At 55.7% G+C, this 14834-nt stretch overlaps 2 protein-coding genes across 6 annotated transcripts in view; one reads left to right on the top strand and one right to left on the bottom strand.

Moving 5' to 3' along the window:
• Nucleotides 1-660: 660 nt before the first annotated feature.
• LOC117309748 (uncharacterized) lies at nucleotides 661-11677 on the bottom strand. The gene is made up of 4 exons (XM_033848431.2): nucleotides 11666-11677; nucleotides 10368-10812; nucleotides 5955-6062; nucleotides 661-3774 (listed from the first exon to the last, which is right to left on the bottom strand). Exons 1-4 carry the CDS (start codon nucleotides 11675-11677, stop codon nucleotides 3419-3421), a joined length of 921 nt encoding a protein of 306 aa, XP_033704322.1. The 3' UTR covers nucleotides 661-3418.
• GPRC5C (G protein-coupled receptor class C group 5 member C) overlaps nucleotides 9710-14834 on the top strand; it is a 16085-nt gene continuing 10960 nt past the window's right edge. For 4 of the 5 annotated variants that reach the window (XR_004523705.2, XM_033847058.2, XM_033847055.2 and 1 more), the window contains exon 1: nucleotides 10548-10686. The gene's annotated coding sequence lies outside the window, so the exon portion shown is untranslated. Of the gene's footprint in view, nucleotides 10301-10547; nucleotides 10687-14834 lie in introns of those variants that run through there. The other variant, XM_033847056.2, reaches the window with a different exon arrangement.

Here is a 14834-nt window from a genome sequence, read left to right as displayed (position 1 = left end):
CACAACTTTCTTCTTGCGCTCTGGTCCCCCTTCCACCTCCGGGACCCTCATCTTCCAACAGACAAGAGTCTGGGGGCTTCAGATTATGGGTCTGCCCAATGCCTCTCACTGCAGCATTGCGCCCCTGAGGACTCCACATTCTAACGCACTCTCATTACTTCTCTCTCCATGAAAACCCCGCTGCCGGGAGTGTGTTCATTTAATCACGCTGCTCTCCAACCACTCACCCTCCGGTCGGCTACTGTTCCTCGGCCCCAGTTCTTTTCATCACTTTGCGTTCCTGGGAAGCGTCTGCTTGTCTTCAAGATAGATTTGTATTTCGGTGACTCTCAAATTCTATGAGACACAAGCATCGCTTGGAGAACTTGTTAAAATACAGAATCTGGGGCAGATTCAGAAAATCTATAGTCTTTTCTAAATTTTTATTTATTTGGCTGCCTTGGGTCTCAGTTGCGGCACACGGGCTCCAGAACGTGCGGGCTCAGTAGTTGCAGCGCAGGTTTAGTTGCCCCGCGGCATGTGGGATCTTCGTTCCCCGACCAGGGATTGAACCTGTGTCCCCTTCATTGGAAAGCAGATTCTTAACCACTGGACCGCCAGGGAAGTCCATTCATTTTTATTTTATATTGGAATATAGTTGATTAACAATCTTGTGTTAGTTTCAGGTGTACAGCAAAGTGATTCAGTTATACATATACATGTATCTATTCTTTTCCAAATTCTTTTCCCATTTAGGTTATTACAGAATATTGAGCAGAGTTCCCTGTGCTATAGAAAATCTATAGTCTTGATAATAAGCTCTAGGTTATGATGAGACTTGAACTCCGAGGAACCATGCCCTAACTGGGATGATTTCAGACCAGACTGGAAAATATTTGGCAGCCAAATTAATAAAGACAAAGGAAGAGAAGCCTAATAGTGACTTCCTGATCCTTAGTCATGCCTTCAACACAGGAGGGCCAAAGAGTGGATGTGCGAAGGAACAGAAAACTGCAAGGCTCTCATTTCCTGGAACGCATCCCTTGTGGGTCTGTTCTGTGCTTCCCACCCTGGCTCCACCCTTATGTTGCAGGAAGGGGGACCCCTTCCAGGGCCCGAGAGTGGGCTCTTGTCTAACACTTGGAAATGAATTGTCCGAGGAGACACACATGCTGACAAAGCAAGAGACTTTTTTTTTAATCTATTTTTTAAAATAAATTTTTATTTATTTTATTTATTTATTTTTGGCTGTGTTGGGTCTGCATTGCTGCGAGCGGGCTTTCTTTAGTTGCGGCGAGCGGGGGCTACTCTTTGTTGCAGTGTGCGGGCTTCTCATTGCGGTGGCTTCTCTTACTGCGGAGCCTGGGCTCTAGGCGTGCGGGCTTCAGTAGTTGTGGCGTGCGGGCTTCAGTAGTTGTGGCATGCAGGCTCAGTAGTTGTGGCATGCGGGCTCAGTAGTTGTGGCTCACGGGCTCTACAGCACAGGCTCCGTAGTTGCGGTGCACGCGCTTAATTGCTCCGTGGCATGTGGGATCTTCCCGGACCAGGGATCAAACCCATGTCCCCTACACTGGCAGGCAGATTCTTAACCACTGCACCACCAGGGAAGCCCAAAGCAAGAGACTTTAATGGGAAAGGGCGCCCGGGTGGAGAGCCAGCGGGGTAAGGGAACCCGGGAGAACTGCTCTGCCACGTGGCTCGCAGTCTCAGGTTTTATGGTGATGGGGTTAGTCTCCCGGTTGGCTCTGGCCAATCACTCTGACGCAGGGTCCTTCCTGGTGGCTCGCGCATGGCTCGGCCAAGATGAATTACAGCGAGAAGGATTCTGGGAGGTTGGTAGGACATATGCACTGGCGTCTGCTCTCTCCTTTTGACCTTTCCCAAATCCTTCCAGTTGGTGGTAGCTTGTTAGTTCCATGTTCCTTACCAGGACCTCCTGTTATAAGATAACTCATGCAAGTGATTACTATCTTGCCTGGTCAGGGCAGGTGGCTTCGGCCAGTGGTTCCCCCAACACGCTCATCCTCCAATGGCCCTCATTCCCCAAAAAGCAGGGAAGCTGCCCACCTGGCTGTGACGACACAGAATCCTTCACGGGCCATCCGCGCCAGTTGTGTTTTTCCACCTTCCTCTCCTCATAGGTGACTTGAACGATTCTTGGTTTGACCTTGGTTCTCAAGGGCAGTGTGCATCATTAATCATATTTGGCAGTGGGGAGAGGGGATTTTTACAGACAGCCACTTAGGCTTCTTCTTGGCTAGAGACTCAAATTCCATAGCCCAGAATGGAACCGAGAAATCTGCTTTTTAAACAAACACAACAACGGACCCTGAAGCTGTGCGCTGACGTTTGGGAAAGCCTAAGGACAAGCTTGTTTCCATTTTTGTGAGTTGCTTTCTCCCTACACAGACTGGCAGCGGAGGAAGACGAGCCTGGCACCGGAAGGTCCCAAATCACTGGTCCCTCCAGCCAAGGGTTCTCAGATCCGTGGTTTCATGTATGTAATCTCTGCAGCAATCAACAGGGGAAGAGGGGCAGGGATTATCACCTCATTTTACAGATGAGCAAGTTCTGTGCTCTTTGGACAACTCTGTTGCCCTTTCCAGCTCTAAAAGTCTATGATTTCATGGCAGGAGATCAAAACACCGGGCCTAAGCTTTACGTCCATCACTTGTGACCTTAGGTAGGCTCTCTTCCCAAATTGGCCTCCAGTTCCCACATGAGGATAATAAAACCAGGCATCATCTCAGGGGGCTTCTCTGAGGGCTCTCCCAAAACAGGTTAATCACGGGGGCTTAACTTTGTTGTAAATTGGGTTTGATTATGACCCTAGTCTTTTGTCACCCAAACTCAGTCTTCATACTTGATTGTTTGTACTGCAGAATCAGATCTTCCCATCTCAATTTAAGAAGGAAGGAAGGAAGGGAGGGAGGAAGGGAGGGAGGGAGGGAGGGAGGGAGGGAGGGAGGGAGGGAGAAGGCTCTCAGAGGAAATCCATCATTGGATTTAAATTTGAGGGACTGCACCAGAATGCCAGTGGATGGGTTAATGTGGCAGAGTGGGTATGAGGACAAACTATAAAACTAAAGGAAAATGACTACAGGTTGTGTGGTGTGAGTGACAGCAAGAATGAAGGCTGTTGTAGCCGAGGGCTGAAGTATAGATTGTTTATGGCCAGTCCCCACTTTAGCAAAACCACAACTGCTATTAAGACACTCAGATGCACCATCAGTGGTTCTGAACTTTGTATGATGATTTGAACTCTGCCTTATCATCGGAGGGAAAGCAAACAGCACGTCTACCAAAGGGGCTGAAATTTCAGCTGCTGCCAGGCGTCCCGGAGCTCCATCACAGTCCCAGAATAGCGCAGCTCAGTTCCCAGCAGCCTCGGGCTGCACCGCAGCAGCTGGGCTTCCGGCAATGGAGCTGGAGTCGAGCCTCAAGCAGCGGCCGGAACAGCTGGGACCGAACTCCACCCAGATGCCAGCTGGCTGGCACTGCCCTGCTGGAGGCGCCATGTCTGGTGAGTGCAGGCAGTTCTGGCTCTCCTGTGGCACCCTGACTCTCCCCCTGTCCCCTTGGGGTCCTGGCTGAGTTTGAGAGGACCCTCAGGGTGCCCCCAAATCCCAGGCGAAGGGGTGGGGGCAGAGACCGTGTCTTTTGAAGGCTTTGGGTCATCTAGGCTGGTGGCTGGCGAGGCTGATGAAGGGCAGAGCCGTCCTGAAGGTGGGCAGGCTGCGGTGTGCAGAGAGAGGACGTGACCACAGCGGGCTGGCGGCCACCAGGAGAACAGGGCTGAAGAAGGGAGAAAGGGCAGAGAGGGAGACATAGAGCCCAGCCACAGGCCAGGCAGCTGCCCAGTGCAGCGCTGTCGTGAGGCTGGCTTCTGAAGGCGATGGGATTGTTGGGAGAAGGGAGAGGGGCTGAGAAGGAAGGCTGCAGACTAGACAGCTGGTCAGCTCTGTTTCCAAGGTCCTTCTCCTGTACTGGCCCATGCAGAGCCTTCATCTATTTATTCCCTTGCAAATTTTTTTTTTTTTTTTTTTTTTTTTTGGCTGCGCTGCACGCCATGCGAGATCTTCCCCGACCGGGGATAGAAAGTGTGACCCCTGCATGGAAGTGCGGACCGCCAGGGAAGTCCCCCTGGCAAATACTGATCGAGGCCCTGTCACGGGCAAGGATAGACCAGGTACACATCTTTCCCTCAAAGAGCTTACACCCTGGTTGAAGACATGAGACATGTACATAAACAAACATTCGTAGAGCAGAAAATGAGCTACATAAGAGATACGAAAGCGCTTTGGGACATAGAACAGTGAAGTTAAAACCAGTCCAGCAGAGTTAAAACCAGTGGGTTCTAATCCAGGGCTAGTCCCTTAGCCTTTATGAACCTCAGTTTTTTGGGTTTTTTGGGTTTTTTTTTGTGGTGCGCGGGCCTCTCGCTGCTGTGGCCTCTCCCACTGCGGAGCACAGGCTCCGGACGCGCAGGCTCAGCGGCCATGGCTCACGGGCCCAGCCGCTCCGCGGCATGTGGGATCTTCCCGGACCGGGGCACGAACCCACGTCCCCTGCATCAGCAGGCGGACTCTCAACCACTGTGCCACCAGGGAAGCCCAAACCTCAGTTTGAAATTGAACTCCTAGGGTTGTCAAGATCAAATATATATAAAAGACACGGAAAGTTGGACAGTGCTACACAGAGGTATAAACTATCATGGGTGTTGTTGCATTATTTGATCAGCCAGTGTTTGTGTGTCTCTGAGCTTCTTGGCCTGGGATTCTGGGAGGCGGGGATCTGAGTGTGGAGCTCAGGACAGCAGCCAGGCCAAGCCTAGACCCGGAACCCACCCCTTCCCCCTAGAAAAGGCTGACGGCATCCCTCAGGTCTTAGCCCATCATTCCACCCATTTTATTATAGGTACAGAGCAGTATCCTGGGGGCTGCAGGGAAGGCTAGGCATGAAATCTGCTCCTCACTGAGCCTATCATGGAATTACAGAGGCCAGATATCTATGTATAAAATATAATTAACTGTGCAAAGCAGCACAAGATTGGCAAATTCATGCTAGAGGGGAAGCTTTGGGAGGGCAGAGGGAGGAGTTGTATGGGGCGGGGTCACCAGCAAAGGCTTCTGGGAGAAGCAGAGGCTTTAAAAGGGGAACGGTTTAGAGAGGCCGGGAAGGGGCACCCTGGATTGAGAGTGGGGGACATTGTGAGTGAAGCCACAGGAAGGTCAGTCCGGTGGCCAGACCCAGAGCTGACCTCTCAGGCTGCAGTGGCCATTTCCTGTGGGGAAGAGGAGGGAGAGGAGGTGGCCAGTCCAGGTTGAATGCAGGCTGCAGGGGGCTTAAATGCTGGGCAAGGGAGTTAGATCTTTTACTCAGAGGGAGTGGGAACCAGTGACGATCTTAGGAGCAGAGAATGCCAGGGGGAAGTCAGTGAATGTCCCGCAGCAGAGGGGGTTTGCAGGTGACTGGAGGTGTCAGGGAACGGAAGGAAGACTGCAGGCAGGGTGATTAGGTTGTGTGTGTGTAACCCCAGTGGGAGGGTGCGCCTGCCCTGAAATGTTCTCACAAGGGGGGCGTGGGGGGGTGTGAGGGGAGACTCTTCCTCAAGGAAGGGAAGGGGGACTAAACACTGCTGTGTACACATTTCTTTTCTGTTTTTGGAAGGGGCGGGTTGAGGGGCCTGAATCCCTGGACCCTGGTTCCTAGATTCACTCAGTCTATTGACGGAGGTTCTCCAGACCTGGGCAGCTCAGAAAATGCAGCTCTCTCCTTCTAACAGGGAGCTGGTTAGTGGCCACTGAGCCATGGGCAGGGAAGGGGGGGAGGGAGAGGCAGGTTTTGTGGTCACCATGGACGGGCTCAGCGTCAGGTGACATTCCGGCAGGTTCTGCCCTAGGCCCGCTTCCGGGTACCCTCCCAGAGGGGTCATCCATGGGCAGCGGGTTGTGGCGAATGGGTGTTTATCTCACCTGCTCCCTGGCCCCTGGCTTCCTGCTTCTTAAGGGGCCACCTTGGTACCTGGGTCCTCTCAAAATGCCAGGTGGTATCAGGCTGCTCTAAGCCGGCAGTTCTAGGAGCTGAAGAGAAGAGGAAACTTAGCCAGACACCGCAGCCTGGGCAGGAACCAGTTAATGCGGAGCCTGGGAGCAAGGAGAGGTCAAACGCAAAATCTGTTTACCAGCTGGTTTGGGGACACCCAGCTGCCGAGTGCAAGATTCCAGGCACCTACCTGTCAGGGGGCCAAGAGCCTCGCCCTCAGCTCAGCGAGGGACTACGTCTGCTCCACGGGGGCCAGGGGGCCAGGCGGCAAGACCAGGGGCACTCAACCCTCTAGGGAGGGAGAGCCGGCCTCCCAGTCCCCGGAGGAGGAAATGGCTCCTGAAAGAGATTCTGCACACTGAACCGGCAATCCAGGACCCCTGCTACCCAGGCAATAGGGAAGCCCCTCTAGGGAGCAGAACTGACCTCGAGCACCCCCGGGGCCAGCTCAGCTGCTCCTCCAGTGCCCCAAGTTGGGTTGCCAAGGCCCCTACCCTGCATTCTAATGCAGGGCGTTGCCGGCCCAGGGGAGGTGGTGTCTCCAGCAGGTACTGGGCTTGCCTGCTTCCCAGGAAGGCCTGTGGCCAGTGGGCAAGGCAGGTACGGCCCTGTTTGCATGGTGTTTGCAGTGGTCCACCCCAGGGTGATGGGGAAGGTCAGCAGGGGGCTGCCCTCCAGGGGCCATGTCTCAACTCTTGCTGCTAGGGTTCAAACCATAGAATAAATGGATCTTCCGAGTGTCAGGTTCGGTGCCAGATACCGGGAACAACAAAACGAGTGAGACGTGTCCCTGCTATTGAGAGGACAAGAACTGAGAAGGCTAAGATACACCGAGATAAATGATAAATAAACAAATGCATACTAGGCTGTGGGTAAACAGGGCAGCTCGCCACGGTTCATTCTGGGGAAGGCGAGGAAAGCATGGCAGAGAAAGGGACATTGGAGCTGAGCTTTGAGGCTGGGCAGGTTTTAAAAACCTTTGGTCAGACAGGGAAAGGGGGTTGGGGGAGGAAAGGAATAGCACAGGAGAAGCCCAGAGCATGGCACGGCGAGGCTGCTACAAGAGTTTGGATTAAACACTGCTAGAATTTTTTTTTTTTTTTGGCCGCAATGCATGGCTTGCGGGACCTTAGTTCCCTGACCAGGGATTGAACCCGCGCCCCTGACGGTGGCAGTGTGGAGTCCTAACCTCTGGACCACCAGGGAATTCCCACTGATAGGCCTTTTTAACTGTCAGGGGACTAAGGCTCAGAGGGGATGGACCAGGAAAGGAGAGGTTGATCACTGAGCATCTGAGTGTCAAGCTTGTGCGAGGCCCATTGTAGACATGGCTTCGTTGCAAGGATTGGGGGTGGTGCTATCCTGACCTCTTTATAGTAGAGGAAAGTGGGGCTCAGAGCAGTGAAGTGACTTGTCCAGGCCATACGACCGGCAAGTGGCAAAGTTGCACCCCACCCTGGGCCTTGTCACTAGCTTAGACTCATGCGGCTCAAGAAGGAATTGTTCCAATGCATAAAGGTAGTTTCGATCAGCCGGCGGCCAACAGGAACTCACACACCGTGCTGGGAAGGAGGGGTACAGACGCCGTCCACACAATCCATTGATCCAAGATCTATCTGAACAGTGGGAAGGCAGTGTACCTATGGGACCGCTTCTCAAAGTGTTACCTTTCGGGGAAGATGGGAGTTCATAAAGGCTTACGTGCCGATGTATTATTACATTGGGCGAAGGGTACCTGGGGGCGCAGATGAGTCTGCGGTTGGAGTCTTTGACGCAATGGCGCCTCCCACCAAACTTCTCTCCCGGCCACTGGCCGTGTCCATCGAGACCCACAGCTGTCCAGCTCCCAGGGCTGGGGGTGAGTCTCTCAGGATCTCCACCCTCCAGTGTTCCTGCTATTGACAGGCCCTGGGGGATTAAAGCCAAGGGCACCAGGGATCCTGGAGCCTCAGAAGCCCCAGGTCGTCTGCCCCGAGGGCCTTCCTTTGTCTTGAAGGCGTATCCTGTTCCAGAGTGAGATGTTCCAGAGTGAGATGGGGCGGAAAGGGGGAGAGCAAACCGTTCTCAGAAAACGGCCCTACATTTCCACTGCCCTCAGGGCACAGGGCTGGCTGGGGGCAGAGCTCATTCACTGAGGTGTCCAGGCCTGTTTCCAGACCACCGCCAGTGGGTGGCCAGGCACCGGATACCCCAACCTGGCCCCTGCCTGGGCCCGGAGGGAGGGGTGAGACTTGCCTCATGGGAGAAGTCTCTGGAAGGTGAAGGAGTTCTCCACGATCGAGACAGATCCCGAATTCCCCTGTGTCTCCCTGAGGTCACTTGTATCCTGGTCTCCCCACCACTTTCCCCACCCCTTTCCCAGGCTCCTAGATCTGGCTTTAAACATATGCTAATGAGGGACCCCTCCCAGCAAACTTGTTTCAGCGTTGGTTGCCCAGCTGATGAAAACTAGTCAGAGGTTAGAGTGACTGATCTGTTTCGGGAAGGTCTGACCTGCTGCTCCCCCTTTCAGGGTGGGCCCCCCACTGCCTGGCCCTTACACAGGTCTGCACGTGCTCACGTCCGGTGTGTGTGTGCGCGGGGTCGTCCCTGAGATGCAGGAGGTGGAGTTATTAGGGGAAGGAGACCAAAGGCACAGCAATGCGCTCTTCCTCTCAACATTGAAAAGAATTGAAACAATTCAGTCCTCACGTTTTCCAGGCCAGCCAGAGAGGGCCAGGCGCAGGAAGAGATATAGGGTTCTAGAAAAGCAGGGCCTCACCGCCAGCCCAGGCTGCTAAGCAAACATTCCCTCCAGGAGTCCGAAAACTGGTGTGCGAGGGGAGGAGCCAGCGTGGGGTTTATCGCTCCGGCAGCTCCGGGTGATTCAGGGAGTTTGACTTCTGGTTGTCATAGATGGAAGCACGCAAACAAACAGCCCGGGAGGTCCCCTCCCCTCTGCCTGCGTCCTCCCCCACCTTGCTACCCCCAGCCCGAGACCAGCCGCCTCCCCCCACGATTCCCGCCCTCCTCCCGGGCGCTCCGGGCAGAACCAACACGCCCAGCCGCCCGCCCGGCCACCGACTGACTCCGACCGCGCGCCTCTGGCGATCCCCCAGGCAACTCGGCGTCACGAGAACCAGCACCCCGGAGACCCGGCGCCCGGCCCTGCCTCCGCGTCCCCTGGGCCCCGGCCAGGCGCAACAAGCACTCCCTTCTCCGTGCGCCGCGGCCACTCCGGGCCTCCGGCGCTTGCCAACTAGGCCCCGCTGCGTAGCCCACCTCCCGCGGAGCCCGCAGCCCTGGGGGAAGGCAGCGGGAAAATCTCTTGTTTACTGGGCCGGGGTGATCCTAGGTTGGATTCGCTTCCCCATTTCTGCAGTTCCCCTTCTGCTGATTCCTGGGACCGGGGAGGAAAGGGGGGCAACCCGCCGACGCACCCCGGGATAGGGAATGAGGTTGGGGTACGGGGAGGGGGGAACTCGAACTCGTGCAAAAGTCCCCGGGCGGCGGCAGGGGCGGGACTCGGTGGCCAGGCCGATGTGTCACGGAGCGCAGAGACCGCGGGGGCCGGGTTAAACACTGTACTTCGGGGAACTGAACCGTGAAGGCTAATTAGGACAGGTCCGAACAGGGAACGGGGACACGGGGAGGGGAGCGCGCGCTAAGGTGGACCGTGTCCCGGCGATCGCAGGAAACCCAGGCGCCGGGTAGTCGGACCCAGGGCGACTTCTGCCCACGGTCCCGAGTGGTTCTGGGCCCGGCCCACGGCGTTAGGGGCGCGCGCGGTGTTGTTCCCACGCACACTTGGTGAGCCGGGTGCCGGGGAAGGATCGCGCGTGCAAGAGGTGGACGCTCGGTGTGTGGTGTGTCCACGTGTGCAAGCTCGGGGAGGGCAGAAGGCGCGACAAAGACAGACTTTGTATCTGAGTGTGCGCCTCGCTCTAGTCCGGAGCGGCGAACTGTGCCCCGCGTGTGTCTCACGGGAGAGCCGGGACGAAGGTGACAAAGACTAGGTGTCCGCCCCGGAGAGACGCACCAAGGTGGCCCCCGCGCGTGTTTGTGTGCGCGCGCGCTGGGACTCGCGGAGAGGGAGAGCCCGCCCGCGAATTGTGTTGGGCTGCACCCCAAACCGCTTTCCGGAGAGAAAACCGAGTCCCGAAAGTAAGTGCGCGTGAGTGTGCGCGCGCCCGCGTGCGGGGGCGTGGCAGTAAACAGCAGCAGCCCACAAGCCGGCCTGGCCAGAAACTCCGATCTCCCTCCCCTGCCGGAAAGTGCGTCTAGTCGCAGCCTGGAGGTGAGTCGGGGATGGGTGGGGGGAGGGCCGGCCGGGCTTTGTCACTGTGTAAGCTGATTGCACGTACCTGGAGCGCCGCGGGCGCCCGATAAGCTCCTCAATGGAGGTGATGTCACGGTGATGCAGGCGCCGGCCCACCCTCGCTGCGAGAAAGGAGCCGAGCGCGGGCAGAGGCCAGCGCGAGGGCGAGAGACGGAGCGCAGCCAGCTCCGAGTCCCGGGGAGAGGCAGGCCCTGCGCCCCGATCCCCCGCCTGAGCCCCGCCACCTCAGACCAGGGTTGGGCCTGGCCCCGCTGTCTGCGCCGAGTCCCTCCCACCCCAGCTCGCGCCCCGCCTGGACTTGGCCCCAGACGCCGCGCCGGAGCTGGGCCGGCGACGCGTCCCAGGTAAGGGCTGCAGCCTGCTCGCTCCGCCCTCCCCTCGGCCGCCGGGAAGAGTGGGGTCGGGCTGGTGGGGAGTGGGCGAGGGTTGAGGCCCAGGGGTGGCGAACCGGGGGGCGGAGGACACCGCTCCTACTTCGCTCGCTCGCAGAAACTTTCCAAAGCGGAGCAGGCTGGGGACTGGGGGTGTGGGAAGCCCGGCGCTGCGGCTCGGAGTTGGCGGCGAGGGAGAACTCCACGATCGGGGTCTCCAAGGACTACCCCCTCCTCCCTCGCAGCCTCTCTGCGTGACTCCGCGGCCAGTAGTGACTGGGGGGCCGGCGTCCTCTCCGCGGCCCGCTACCGTGGATGGGGAGGGCAGGTTTCTGGGACCTGAGGAAATGGGAGAGAGGTTGGCCCCCTGCTCTTTCTGTTCCGCCATCCAGGGGAGCGTGGGTGTGGACCCCGGTCCCGGCGAGAGGTATAGGGAGGGGAGGGCTCAATCTTCCTGCGGGAAGTTCGGAACTTCGGTCAGTCGTAGGCCCTCTACCTTTGGCGGCGTGGCTTCTAGATCCCTTCTCTTTCCCCGCTCCTCCCTCACGCCCCACGGGGTTTCCTGCGCCCTTCCCAGCCGCGGAGGTGCAGTTGCGCCTCTCCAGCCCCAGCCCCACAGTTTCAAATCCAGCAAAACGCAGTCATTGAAAAAAACCCACGCTCTTGATCCTAGAGCTCAGGGACCCGAATATGTTGAAATAGGGTTTTGTGCTCTTGGAGGTTCCCTGCCTGGGCCTTTATCTGTGGCTGGGGAAGGGCGTGCCGCTGGGGGGTGGGGCGCATTCCGGAGTGGCTTTCCAGAGCGGACCCTTGGGTTGAGGACTCACGTGTTTCAGAATGTTCAGGGAACTGGGAGCCGAATATCCACCCTCGGTGTGAAGGTCTAAGCCTGGGGTTCCTGGAAGCCCTCAACCCCCCCCCCCCCAACTTGGGCTCTGAAGCAGCCCCGTACAGGTACAGGCATCTCCGACCCCTCTTCTTATTGGTTGGTTTAAACACCAGAGCCCCCTGAACAGAGGAGTAAGACGGCAGGACCTAACCGGGGGCGGAGAGGAAGGAGGAGATGGATGGGAGAAGGGGAGGATGTGGGAAGGCTGCCAGTGGGTCCATCCGTCTCTCTTCATGGGCTGCTGAGTGGCGGCAGACCCGGCAGGAAGGAGGCTCCTCTGTGGCTCTGCTTAGGCGCCTCGGAGAGGGGTCTCTACATGGTCATGGCACCCTTGAAGGTCCCTGGCTGAGGGTCTATATCTTACTCTGTCCCTTGGAGCCCAGGAGACAGACCAAGACCGCAGTGTGAAGCTCGTGTTGCCCTTTTCAGGATGGTTCTCAGGCTTTCGTGTAGATGGTCGGGGAGTGAGGAAAGGTGAGAAGGCCTGGCTGCCTCATCCTTGCTGGGTGAAGCCCATTCAGGGCTGGCTGGGCCTCTGAGCCACCACTCTGCTGAGGTCTCTCTGCCTCCCCTGGGAGAGGGAAAGAGGGAGGAAGGGGACTCTGGAACTGGATTGGGCTGACTCAGACCTGAGCTGGGGACTGAGTGGCTGAGCCTAGGGAAAGGCCGATTTCAGAGGTGATTAAAAATACTTGTATAACTGATTCCAGGGAGGTGAAGCAAAAGGGCCCCTTTGTCCAGAAAATAATCTGCAGCTCGGCTGGGCTGCAGCCATGGTGTGGGGGGAACTCATGGGACTGAAGGAGGTCCCCCTCCTTGGTCCTACTGAGAACCTTTTTTAAAAAAAAATATTTATTTGGCTGTGCCAGGTCTTAGTTGAGGCACGCGGGATCTTTAGTTAGTTGTGGCATGTGGGATCTAGTTCCCTGACCCGGGATCGAACCTGGGCCCCCTGCATTGGGAGCTCGGAGTCTTAACCACTAGACCACCAGGGAAGTCTCCCCTACTGAGAACCTTAAAGCAGGAGACGCGACTCTAAAATGAAGAGGCCGGACTGGGATGGGGAGAAATGGGCACCAAATCCGTTCAGTGAATGCTTTTCAAATGCCTACTGTGTTCAGTGCAAGACTAGATGTTGCAGGGGATGCTAAGAAAAACAAGTCTTGTTCACTCCCCTCAGACCTTACAGCCAGGTAGGGGAGACGCCTACGCACACAATTCTAACGATCGAGGCTCAGAAGACAGCCTGGAAGTGCAGGCTCTAGGGACCCGCAGGAGGGAGAGTCTCAAGGCAGAGCTGGTCTGTTTCATCCAAGTCCTTTCCCCCTTGGCCACCATCTTCAAACACAGCATCCCTTGGCAGGCTGAATCTGCATTCCTGGATGTTGAGGGACACTGGGCTGAGCTTTCTTTAAGTCTCCTGCTGGCCTCCAAGGGTCGCTGTCCCAGGCATTGGACAAGAACCAGGCCCAATGGGTCCGATTTCCCCACTCGAGTTGGTGTCTGCCTGTCTCTCCACTCCTCCACTTTGAAGTTCCCATGTTGGTGGGACCGACAGGCTTAAAGGGTAAGGTCCAGGGCCAACAGCAAAGTGAGAAGGAAATTGGGGTGCGGGCTGTGAAGCTTCTCTGGCCCTGGCCCAAGCTCTTATGAGGTGTTGGATTCTCGCAAGGTACAGGCAGGTATGGCTCTAAGAGCAAGATAGACCAAGAAGAGGGATTGACATAGTGGTCGCAGGCTAAGTGGGAGCGGCCTTGGTGCTTTGTAATGACGTGGATGTTATAAGATTCGAACTTGTAGCGTGGACTTAGCATCCTTTCCCCCACATCCAGCCAGGCCTTAGACTTTATCTGGGAAAAGATCTCCATTAGGTCTTACCTTTGGCCTTGGTCTTTAGCGGGGGATGAATGTGTCCTCAACAAATCGATTGCCTATGCTTTTTTCCCCAGACTTAAATCTTAAAGCACAGCGCTGGTTATGCCCTCATCATTTAAAAAACAGCCTTCAGTGGCTCCCCACTGCCTTTATTTATTTATTTTTTTAACATCTTTATTGGAGTATAATTGCTTTACAATGATGTGTTAGTTTCTGCTTTATAACAAAGTGAATCAGTTATACATATACATACATATGTTCCCATATCTCCTCTCTCTTGCGTCTCCTTCCCTCCCACCCTCCCTACCCACTGCCTTTAGAATCAAGCCCTAAACTCCTTCCCTGTAGTGTCTCTAATCTGTAGCCAGCCAGCTGCAACCTCCCTTTACAGACTCAGTTCATATTTGGTGAATTTGATTCGAAACTGAATAAAATGCTGTTGGGAGGTGTTCTTCACTCTGTCTTTTCTGACCCCCTCAGCTGGGAAGAACTTCCTCCTCTGTGTTCCTGTAGCACTTTTCTCCCCAGAGGTAAATTCTTTTGTGTGACACTTACCTTCTTCTTCTTTGGGTAGTTTTCTTGTAGACCTACCTTTTGGACTGTGTTTGTTCATCTTTGTATTTTCCACTGTGCGTCTAGGGGAACTACTGGGCCCGGTCCCCCTAGACGCACAGTAAATATTTGCTGATTTGGAATATTTGTCTGTTCTGACCTGGGGACCCGGCGGAGGGAGATGGGATGAGCAGCTCTTGAAGATGTGCAGATTGCCGGAGGCTAAGTCTGAGTGACCATTCTCAGGGTTCATACCACATCTCCAGCTTCACCCCACGGTCTAGCTGTTTTGCTGTGAGCCAGAAATACTCATGAGGGAGTTGAGTGCCTAGGACCCCATAGCACGTTATCCATTAATTATCTCCCGGAGTGGTTCAATATTCCTTATCCATTAGCCCTCTCCGATTCCTCTTTTCTCTTCCCAGCCCTTGTAAATACAGTACAGTTTGTGCTTTATTGATTTACTGTTACACAAAGTCCCCTGCAAGAGCTTATTTAAATCATGATGTAGGGGAAACATGCTTTTGCATTGGAAGTCGAGAGGAACTAGCTGCGTTACAGCACCATTTATGTAGGAAAACAGTAATAAGTTCACACAGGAGTGTGAATTTATTAAAAGTTAATGGTAAGGCTTCCCTGGTGGCGCAGTGGTTGAGAGTCCGCCTGCCGATGCAGGGGACACGGGTTCGTGCCCCGGACCGGGAAGATCCCACATGCCATGGAGCCTGCACATCTGGAGCCTGTGCTCCGCAGCGGGAGAGGCCACAGCAGTGAGAGGCCCGCGTACCGCAAAAAAAAAAAAAAA

The sequence above is a fragment of the Tursiops truncatus genome, chromosome 20 (genome assembly GCF_011762595.2).
Source record: "Tursiops truncatus isolate mTurTru1 chromosome 20, mTurTru1.mat.Y, whole genome shotgun sequence".
Taxonomy (NCBI): domain Eukaryota; kingdom Metazoa; phylum Chordata; class Mammalia; order Artiodactyla; family Delphinidae; genus Tursiops; species Tursiops truncatus.
Note: the sequence above shows the minus strand (reverse complement) of the source record. Positions and strands in the feature narration are given on the sequence as shown.

Bases quoted from the DNA above. Each gene is read 5' to 3' on its own strand.
- LOC117309748 (XM_033848431.2), bottom strand. The intron at 6,063-10,367 runs GTACGTGCAATC...TCTTCTCTTCAG, and splicing joins GGGCGCCCGCGGCGCTCCAG to CTCCTAGAACTGCCGGCTTA. The intron at 3,775-5,954 runs GTGAGATAAACA...TCCCTTCTTCAG, and splicing joins AGCCAGGGGCCAGGGAGCAG to CCCTGTTCTCCTGGTGGCCG.